This window comes from Xiphophorus couchianus, chromosome 3, assembly GCF_001444195.1.
Source record: "Xiphophorus couchianus chromosome 3, X_couchianus-1.0, whole genome shotgun sequence".
Classification (NCBI taxonomy): Eukaryota; Metazoa; Chordata; class Actinopteri; order Cyprinodontiformes; family Poeciliidae; genus Xiphophorus; species Xiphophorus couchianus.
In genome coordinates this window covers 14,446,918-14,457,827 of record NC_040230.1, presented here as the reverse complement: position 1 = coordinate 14,457,827, position 10,910 = coordinate 14,446,918, and the positions used below count along the sequence as shown (strand labels likewise).

The 10,910-nt window shown below is 40.2% G+C and overlaps 1 protein-coding gene across 1 annotated transcript in view; it reads left to right on the top strand.

The window, feature by feature from the left end:
- Positions 1-5,510: 5,510 nt before the first annotated feature.
- The window catches only part of adamtsl4 (ADAMTS-like 4), a 46,001-nt gene continuing 40,601 nt past the window's right edge, over positions 5,511-10,910 (top strand). The window contains exons 1-2 of the mRNA XM_028011589.1: positions 5,511-5,829; positions 8,347-8,413. Of these exons, the coding sequence (XP_027867390.1) occupies positions 5,807-5,829; positions 8,347-8,413 (90 nt within the window). The 5' untranslated portion in view covers positions 5,511-5,806. The remainder of the gene's footprint in view (positions 5,830-8,346; positions 8,414-10,910) is intronic.

The following is a 10,910-nucleotide window of genomic DNA, read 5'->3' as shown; positions in this document are numbered from 1 at the left end:
GCTTTGAAGTCACTAATCTCCATCACCATCTCTGTTTTCATATTGTAGGAAAGGAGTCCAAAAAAAGCAGCTGGCCCGGCTCAGGGACATCTCATGCTTGGGGTTTGTTGATATATGTTCGACCATTCCTCCAAGCATGCTCCACAGCAGCAGGGAGGGAACTCTTAATGGAAATAGTTAACCAATGCTGAGAATGATGTGATGCTGCCCGAAGAGTCTGGACTGGAACCATACCGGGTTCATTTTTTTAAATCTTAGTACTTTAGTCTGTTGCTTTCATTTAATGACTTTATTCAATGTCTTGACAGTTATATCTGCTAAGCTCAGAATAGTTCATACCCCTGGCAGATTAAGATTTATGGGAATTTTTAAATTTACCTAGCATGTTTCCTTTGACTGGAAAGCAATACGAATATCTGTAGATACAAATCTGTTGAAGTAGCTAAAGATTAGAATGAAGTCAAGGAGGACTTCCAATCTAAAAGACTTGGAGTTCATCACTAAGCAAAGCCTGTCAAAACACCCAGTAATAAAATCTGGTTGGCAATTAAAATAAGCTCTTAATCGCTGTAATGGCAATAAAAAAATGTCCAGTGATTATGGAGAATTATATAAACTAGGTTCAATGTATAATTTTTAAATAAAATGATAGACATTTTTTGTGTAATCTCCTGTAACTTTTATTAAAAAAATATGGGTTTTTTTTACATATTTGTTAAAACTGTCGTCCTGTCGTGACAATATGATATGAGACAGATAATCTGTAAAAAGATTGAGCTCCACTACTTCCTCCTTGTGTTACTATTGTAATCTGAACAAATGCACCACAACCAATCAGAGCCAGGAGGAAGTTCTTAGCACTGTCAATCATCCTCGTGTACATGTTCTTCAATGTGCTACTGGTGGAGAAACAGCTTACCATTACAAGAAAACTATTTATCAACCATCATCGGTGGCCATGCTAACTAGCCTTAGCATTCACAACAGGTTCTACCAACTGCAGCATAGCAGAGAGGAAGAGGAGAGACTAGCATAATTGACTAGTTGACTATAGTTGGCACTGGAAACACTGAGAGAAGGCAGAGGAGCTAAAAATCTTTTACAGATCATCTGTCTCATACCAACTGTTATGACATGTGCAAACATATGCCGCTGTACTTATCGTTAGAGAAAGTGTGAGGAGCTCGGTCTTTTGGAGGAGCTTGAAGTAGAGCCGCTGCTTTTCCGCATCAAAAGGAGTCAGTTGAGGTGATTCAGGCATCTGATCTGGATGGTTCCTGGCCGCCTCCCTTTTTGGAGGTTTTTCAGGCACATCCCACTGGAAAGAGACCCAAGAAAAGACCCAGAAACCTGCTGGAGGGATTATTTATCCCATCTGGCCTGGGAATGCCTTGGGACACCCCAAACAAGATGGAGGATGTCACTAAGGAAAGGGATTTCTGGGGTTCCCTCCTGGATATGTTGTCACAAATCTCAAATAAGTGAACAGATGTTGACAATGACCTCTATCTGTTTATAAGAGATATTGAGGACTCTTTGCTGATTTTAAAAAGTTATTATCCATGTTAGGATCTTTTCCACATGTTGCACATACTGATTAGAAATCAGCACTTTCCCCAGTGCTAAGGCATATCCTTTTACATTCATATCATAAATTGGAGCACAATTAGTAGAATGGTTGTGTTGTGCCCTGAAGAAGACCTCTAGCCTGTGATTATACATGTACTTCCATACATATGTTCAGTAGGAACATGCTGTTCTCTGTGATCTGTCATTTTTTGTATACTCTGACTCTTCTCCCTCCTGGAGCAAACATAGACCAAAGGAAAACCACTTCACAAACATTTACGGTGCATTTTTAGTAAATATTTGTCGCTAAACTTCAGAATTAGCTCATAAATTAACCTGATTCTGTGAGTTTGAGTCTGAATCAATCTGTAATTTTGGGATTGCATTTGGGAATATGACACTTTTGAAATTGTGCTTCAGATGCTTGTTTATTTTGCCAAATCATGCCTAATTAGATGTAAGCTGTATCCTAACTTTTAAAGCTCCTTCCCTTCCTGCCGTTATTTGTTTCTCTTCTGTTTTGCTGTCTTCTCACGCACCGCTTTGTGTCTGATTGACTGAAAACTCCTCCTCTCACGGTGTTAAATCATGCGAGCTCTCCAGCATTTTCTTTACTTAAAGAGCCAACAGTGACGTTTGTTTTGTTTTTATTAATGTGCCATCCAGCTATGCTGCAGCACAAACAGACTTAAAAGATTAAAGACACAATAACGAAAACCAGATTCGGACAAATATGCGGCACATACATTTTATAAAATACTTCAGATATTCCATTTTCATGAGAGCAAGGAATAGATTTTCTGGCTTGTTTATGAAAAATCACCACATGAAAAATAAAGCAACTTTGTTATTCTACAACGTATAATATACACCAGATTTTTCTCCAGTTAGAAAGTGTGCAAAGTCCCATTTACGTCCACAAACTTCACTATGTTGTTATTCCATTTTTGTGGTGGACCAACACAAAGTCATAAATAAATGTACAGATCTTCCTATCAAGTCTCTTCCCTGCTCTTTCTGAAGAAAAGCATCCCCACAGCTTCTCAGTGGGGATGATGTACTTAAGGAGATGTGCTGTATTAATTTTCAAACTCTGGACATTTCCCATCTATATGTGAAAGCTTAACATTGGTCCCATCTACCCAGAGCACCTTTACTCTGTCCCCACATGGCTTGTGGGAAACTGAGAACAGGACTTTATTTACCTTTCTTCCATGAAGATCAGATTTTTGGAGTGCATGATTGTCACATAGATAGAGTCTCCCACCTGAGCGGCTGATCTCTGCAGCTCCTCTAGAGTTAGCATGGCTTGCCTAATCATTTCCCTCCTGTATTTAAACTGAGATTACCTTACACACAGCTGGTCATACTTTGGTAATTAGGTGACTTCCAATGGTGATTGGTTCTTATATAAAGCTCTGGAAAACATTAAGAGACTCCACTGCACTGAACCCCGTTGAAAACCTCCTGGTTATTCCACCAAATATTGATTTCTGAACTATTCCTGAGTTAAAACATCAGTATTGTTGTTTCTAAATGAATATGAACTTGTTTTCTTTGCATTATTTGAGGTCTGAAAGACACTGCACCTTTTCCGTAATAAAATGGTTTCTAGTTAAATTATATTAGTTTGAAACATCAACCAGTTCCTGAGACTTTGAGTAAAGCCTTTAAGGCTCAGCTGTCAATCTTCTCATCTCCACCCATTTTACTCTCCTCCCCTTCGCTGCCTGTTCTGTGTTTCAAAAAGCCAGTTACTGTAAATCTCCCCGCATCTCTATCTTCATACAGAGTAAACAAGTTGGCTCACATCTGGTTCAGACCAAAGCCGAGAGGAGTTCCCAGCCCGCAAACACACACATCTACATGTACACACTCATAATGCAGTCTCAGAAGTGGCTTCTCTCCTGGGTGCCCTTATCTTGGCTCCAAATTGCTGGAGCATGTCTGCTTTCTGGGGTTCAAACGGGATTAAACAGCAAAGAAAGGAAAAAAACCACACAAGCTAATTTGTATCGTGTAAAAAATTTTTCTGTTGAGCCAACAGATATATTTCATTCATTTACTGTAAAATAAAAATGATGAGTATTCATGTATCTGGTGATGTTCAGCTCGTAATCCTTTGTACTTGTCCCAGAGAGAGTCTTGGCTGCAGCTGCTGCCAGAATATTGTTTGTTTCTGATGGAAAGTGGATCATTCCTCCTGATCGGTGTGACCAGCACAACGGCTCATTATGATGATGGGCTGTGTAACGAGAAAGCAGCTGTGAGAGTTAGAAAGCTTTGCAAAACTATTCAAACCCCTTGAACTTTTTTTTATTTTTTTCACATTTTGTCACAGTCCACCCACAGATTTTGGTGCAGTTTATCAAGATTTTTGGATAAACAAACACAAATCGGTGCATAATTCAGAAAAAAAGTGGCATATATTCATATTCAGCCTCCCAATCCAAAACTTTACAGATCTATGTTTCACTGCAGTGAGTGTGTCCTGTTTATTTTTAGTTTATATTAATCATCCCAGTGTTCATTATTATTATTACAAAGCTTCTTGTTAGCTCCCTGATTTTCCACTTTCTACCTAATCCTGATCCCAGTAATCATCTCCTCTGGCTCCTTTGTTTCAGTCACTCCTTACTTTTTCTTTAAACAATCTTTATTGAAATTTGCCAAAGTATTGGAAAGCATAACCTAATTATAAAAAACACGTCAAAATCTTACACTGTTATAATAGCTGAAAGGAGCAAAAATAAGAGTATATTTAGCTAAGTGTCTTCTATTTAGCTTCACCTATCTTCCCAACAACTCAGACAAGCTTCCTTAATCCTTACAGAAGCAAAGCACCCCATACCATGCTACCACCACCATCGTGTCCCATGAAATAAGACGTTTTCCACCACATAAGGTGTTTTATAGCTCATTTAACCTGAACTCCTTCTTTCATATGTCTGTGTTTTTTTCCTACTTGTCTTGTGGCAAGTTGTCTGTTGTCATAGTGACAGATTCCCCTGTCACATTGACAACAGGCCTGCCTGCTTCTTTGACTTATTCTCTCATTAGCTTCAGGTTTGGGTCCATAGCTGTATTTTGGTAGTTTTGCAGCTGTGACAAACTTTTCACATTTTTAGATGATGAATTGAACCGAGTTCCACAAGACATCCGGTATTGTTTCATAATATAACTCTACTTTAAACTTTTCCACAACTTTACTCTTGACCTTCATGATGCTTTTTGCTCACTAGTGTTTTCTAACAAAACTCTGACACAACACTCCACTTACTAATTTTATTTAGACGCATCATAGTAAAGGGAGCTGAATACCAATGCACTCTGCACTTTTCAGATTTCTATTTGTAAAATAGAAATAATAATAGACGGGATGAATTTTTATTTGCACTTCACAATAATGCACTATTATCTGTTGTTTCATCACATTAAATCTCAATAAAATACATGTATCCAAATAGAGATGGGTTTTTATGGTATTGTTTATCATTTATTGCGATAAATTTCTTCTTTTGATAACAATTTTGATTTATCTTTGTCACCATAGATGCCAATTAAACTGTCCTTTTTGTCAAAATGTTGATAGTTTTCTATTTTCTCCACTGTTTGTTCAATGAAAGCAATAATAAATCCCAATAAATTTTAAATTACATTTACCATCTCTAGTTAAGGGATACAAATCACACTTCTTCACTTGACTGGTGTCCTAAAGAAACACATTACAAACGGAAAGTCATATTTGTGTTTGTAGGACTATAATGGCTGCGACACACAGTCATACAGTTACTAAAAAAAAAGTTACACGTGTATCGTTTTAAAATCCATATCGCCCACCCGTCCAAGAGGTATGAATACTTCTGCAAGGCGTTGCATGGTCACTCTGTCAAGACGCAGTTTGAGAGTGAGTGTATGGAAGTGGGAGAGAGTGCAGGGAGAGTTGTGTAATCTGTCCAAGCGTCACTAGTTTTATAAAGATCCGCAAAAAATTGTAGATTGAACTGGATCAGCAGAGAAAGAGAGAGAGAGAGAAAGAGAGAGAGAGAGAGAGCTCAACCCTTCCCACTCGGTAGAAATCACGGGGAGTGACTGTGACAGAGGGAAGGGGACAGAAAGTCTGAGAGCAGAAGAAACCCTGACTGGAACTTCATCACATGTCCTCCAGGACCGAACCGGACCTTTAATCTGGACACCCAGTCGATAACCTGTGGGTCAGAAGAGAGACCGCTGGAGTATGCAGTTCGGTTCCCTGTTCAGGTAAAACTTGGACTTCTCCAGCTGTTGCTGCTGCTGCTGCTCACTCCGACACATGTTTGCATCCTTTAAAGCTGATCGTGGTGGAGGTGTTTTCAAAACTTTTATATTCTGGCTTTTGGTTTTACGCACGACGCCTACATGTTGCGCACAGGGCGCAGAGTCGCATAGGTCTTTACCCACAGGCGCGTACTTTTTAGGCAGGAGCTCCCTGCTTCTCCTCAGGGCGGATTTTTTTTGTCCCTGAGGTTTCCCTCTGATGTAAATCTTTCCCCCTCTCTCTCTCTCTCTCTTTGCTCGGGGTTTATTCTACAATGTGCCACTGTAGCGGCCGTGCGGGGAAACGTGGAGCCCGGTAGGGGGTCATTACTTCGGCCTGAGCGGCTCTGTTGTGTGGCTGCCGGGCTCTGTGCGGGACCTCTGTGAGGGTTTTTTTCCGGGGGTAATTGTGTGGTGTGGGGAAGTTTCCAGAGACCGCGGCGGTGCACCACATTGGGAAGAAAGGACCGATTACTTTGCCTACATGTGGCTTGCGGACTGCTGATTGCGGCCATGGTTCGGCTCTCCCTCGCTTGGTGAGCGCTGCAGCGTCTATCTAAACCCAGTTATTTGGGGTTCATTTTCTGACTACCGTCCAGTTCGTCTAGCTGCACTGCACTTGTCTCGATGTTTTGGAGCTTGTTAAATCATTATAGGTTGCCTTCTGACTGAAACAAGTGTATGTATATGAAATTATCCTACTTTTATAGCTAAATTAAAACCCTAAAAGCTGTTTTTGTCACTCATACCCCAAAATTTGAGCCCATATGAAGTTGCTGTGCCTTGCAAAAGTTTTCATAACTCTAGTAGAAATGTAGCTCTGCAAAGGCATCATATGTAAAGTTATAGAGAAATCAGGGTTTGTTTATAAAACAATATCCCAAGCTTTGAACAGCTGATGTAATCACCATTCCCATTGTGAGACAAGGTGGTGGCAGTATTATGTTGTGTAGATGTGTTTCTTCAGCAGGTCAGGATAGCTGAGGTTCAGATGGAGCTAAATACGGAAACACCCTGGAAGGAAAAGCTTGTGAGAGGCTGAGAAAGACTTTAGACTGGGGCAACTTAAAGCTGCAATGGGAATGCTTAGAACATCATTCAAGGATTAGACTGGCCCAGTCAAAGCCCAGATCTAAATCTAATTGAGAATCTGTGGCAAGACTTGCTCACATATGATGTCTGTGTCTAATTATACAAAACTTAGAAGCATAACACACAAGTGTTAAACATACCCAGACATGGCCCTACACCTAAACTGACAGGCTAATCACTGCAACCCAGTTAAATCTTGACCAGTTGCCTTAATTCAGCTTTCTGTTTCATATTTTTGTTGTTTTGCAAAAAAGATTTTGAGATATTCTGCACCATTTGTGTGTGTTTTTCTTCTGCACTTTGACGTCTCCTCAAAACATGAGTTTATTTGTATTATGCGTGCTATTCCAAGGAGGTATCTAAAAGTATCATTTGCACTTTAGATATTAACTGTTGAAATCCTCATTTTAGGAAGGTTGTGTGCAGCTATTTAAACTTTTTTGCAATACCATCTTATTGCAAAAATAAACCTGAAAAATTTATAAACCACAACTTTTTTTGAAAAAGATGCTGCAAAATCTGTAATTTTTATTCTGCAAGAATCACAAGTCAAATTGTGCAATTTGTCGCAAGCCATGTGGGAGGAGACAGCAACATCTGGAATAATGTGCTCTGGTCAGATGAGACCAAATAAGAGTTTTTAACCTAAATGCAAACTGCTATGTTTCCATGGTGAAGCATGGTGATGGTCGCATCATGGTGCGGAGTGTGCTTTCCTTCAGCAGGAAGGAGGAGGCTTGTTTGAGTTTTTTCCCCTTCGCTGATACGATCTACTTCATGTTGATCTATCACAAGGGATGAGAATAGTTTTGCAAGGCGCTGTAACCCTCCAGAAAGAGTAAAAACCTTGCTGCTCAAAATGAATTTTACAGACTGATTGCACCACTGAGCTATGAGTGTGGTTGCTGAGGGGGTGCGCGTGCGTGTGTGTGTGTTGAACCACATCCTCAGGGTGTGTGCAGTCCCTGGGAGAGGCATTCCAAAGAAAAACTTGCTTGCTGTTTAAACTCCGTTTGTTTGTTAACGCCTCCTTGGATTTCCCAGATTGATGTCGGGATGTTTGCCCGTGAACTTCCAGAGAGAAAAAGAAACTCTTGTCCACCGCTCCACCAGCCCACTCACCACCTGTAGAGGGAAACAAAGTGGCATAATTGGTTTCCACAGTAAACACAGGTCACTGGAACATGCGATAACATGAGACGTTCCCTGTACATAAACGTCCTCCGACGAACGCTGAGAGGGAATAAAGAAAGCTTCTGTGAGCTTCACCGTGATTTCGCGTTTATGTCATGGAACAACTCTGGGCCTCATGAAGGTCCTTATTCAGCCTGCTGTTGTTTTAAATCCTGTGCATGTCTGCCTCATCTCTCACCCTCTTTTCTCCCCCAGGCTTTGCGCGCTGTGGGGCTTTGTGGTGGTCACGACCTCATTGACCATCAGGTCTGCCAAGAGGAAGGTGAGTCATTAGGTCATCCAGTTGTGTCAGCAAAAAAAAAAAAAAAAACAACAACTTTGTCACAACAGTGAGGTGAAAAGGGGACAAGAGTCAAAGGACAGATTTGGATTTTTCCAGTGGGCATAAAGTATGATTCCAAATACACTGAAAAAACAAGAGTATAATATAAAAAAAAATGCAATCAAAAATGCTTTATTTGCAGTAATCTGCAGTCTTTAAGTGCACGTCTTTAAAGGCTACAGTGACTTTTGGATCATATTGTGATATACAGAAAGAGTTTCGAGGTAAAATGAACATTTAAAGTGATTTGAGCTGTGAGGGAAGCCATAGAAACAGTAAAAACTGAGTTTTTATGGTGCTCCCCAAATCCAAACATGCAAACTCCAGCCCTCCTTGTTTTGAGTCGGAGTGACCACCGTGTTCATTCATAAGTTTACTCCGAGTAAATGACTTTAAAATCGATGTAGCACTTTCAGTGCATCACAAAATAATTTTTACCCCTTCAATGTTTCTGTCACATTAAATCCACAATCCAAAACATTTTTTAGTGGATTTTTTTTATGTGCGAGATCAGCAGAAAGCAGTGCAAAATTAAGAGTGAAAAGAAACGGGCACATTGTGTCTTTTTCTCTGCAATTAAAAGTGTTGTGTTGATTTGCAAATTAAGTCAATATGTCTTTACCAGAGCCTGAAACCTTTGCTCTTTCTTCTTTGGAAAACATCTCAAACTGAACTGACTGGATAGAGAGCACCACTGATTTTCAAGTCTTGCCAAATTAGAGTTGGGTCTGTACTTTGACTGGGCCATAAATATGCTTTGGTCTAAACCAAAGCATATCTCTGTCTGTCTCTATGCCCAAGGGTGTTGTCCCGCTGGAAGGAGAAACGAAAGTTTCAGTTTTGGTTTTATTTGAACAGAGCGCCTTCTTCCATAAATTTACTGCAAACAAGACTGCTCCACATGGATTAGATGATTTGTTAATGGGTAGAACAGTGATCTAGACTCTTTACTAATTAGTTGACTTTTGCAGACCTTTTGTTGTGCTGCTTTTCATGTATGTGTATCAAAATCACTTTTTAGATTTTTATTTGTAAAGAAAATGTAAAAACCATGTCTCATTTTTTGTCTACTTCATAATCATACAACGTTGTTTTGGTCTTTCACAATAACGTTTGTGTTTGTAATATAACAGATAGTGTGGAAGTTCAAAAGGTTTTAGCGTTCAAAAGTTCAAAAATATATACGGTCAAAAGGTTTGTAACGTATATATTTTAGTTGTTTTATTTGTGACAAGCTGAGTAAATGAAAATGTGAATTTAAAGGGTTACTGTTTGCTTCCTTGCTCTGTGTCCTGAAATAAGTAAAGATTTGAATTGATGGTGCATAAATAAACTGAACTGAAACAAATTAAACTTGAATTAAATTTCCACCTTATATTAAAGCAGCATTTGTACACCTCAGAAGAAGACAGAAGAACTTTTTTAGCTTACTTATTATTACATTTATGGTCACTTTAAAGGTTTTTCGCAAATATCTGCACGGATTTTCAGTTTCAACTTTGCTTAGTCTCCATCCACCAGATCCCTGCACACCTGCAGCCAGATCTGTGAAGTTAAAATTACATTTTCACAACTGAGAAGAAGAAAGTCGGCAGGTTTTTATTGCGCCAGAGTCCATCAGGTCTGCTTGTACAGTGCGGCAGGAGTTTAACCAGTAGCTCCAGAGGTCAGCGGTGGCTGCTGCAGGGGTCACTGCTTGCAGCTCATTAATACTTCCAGTTATGTGGCAGCTGTGTGTTTGATGGCACTCATTAACGACAGAGCAGCACACACATTCAACCCCAGCAAGCAAACCTCCATCACCCTTTCTCCTTGCTTTTCTCCCAGCCTCCCACCGTTTCCACCACAGACAAAAACTCTTATTAATGTGGTGGGAAATTTTTGCCGCCCACACTTGTCCCCACTCACCCGTCCGCAAACATTTAAGCACAGCATATTTACCTGCACTTTTCCGCTCATGCACGCGCACGCATTTAAGCACTGGTAAATAAAAGACAGAGGGAAGCGGGGCACAGATTGGTGCCTGCTCAATGGCAACTTTTGTTCAGCTCGTATGTTTGCCTCGCTGCCAACCAGGCCAGCAGCTCAGTTATGAAATGAGAGGAGAAACATTTATCTAAAACCACAGAGGAGAACATCAAAGACACCAGCTGGCTCGCACATACAGGCACTCACACTTACATGTACACAAACACAGCGCCGTGGTCTTGTTGGTCCTGCTGTGGGTGACTTTAGTGAACACAAACTGCTGTGGATTTATCTGACGGCTCTTAAACTGCTGCTGGCAGGTGGCTAAGACGCTTTTAAGCCCAAGCGATGAAGAGTTCAGGATTTACAGTTTGGACTCAGAGGAAGGAAAATCTTGGGATCATTGGTAAACTGTGAAGAGGTTTTTTTCATTGGGGATTATTTCCTCTTAAATAGTGCCAAACTTTTC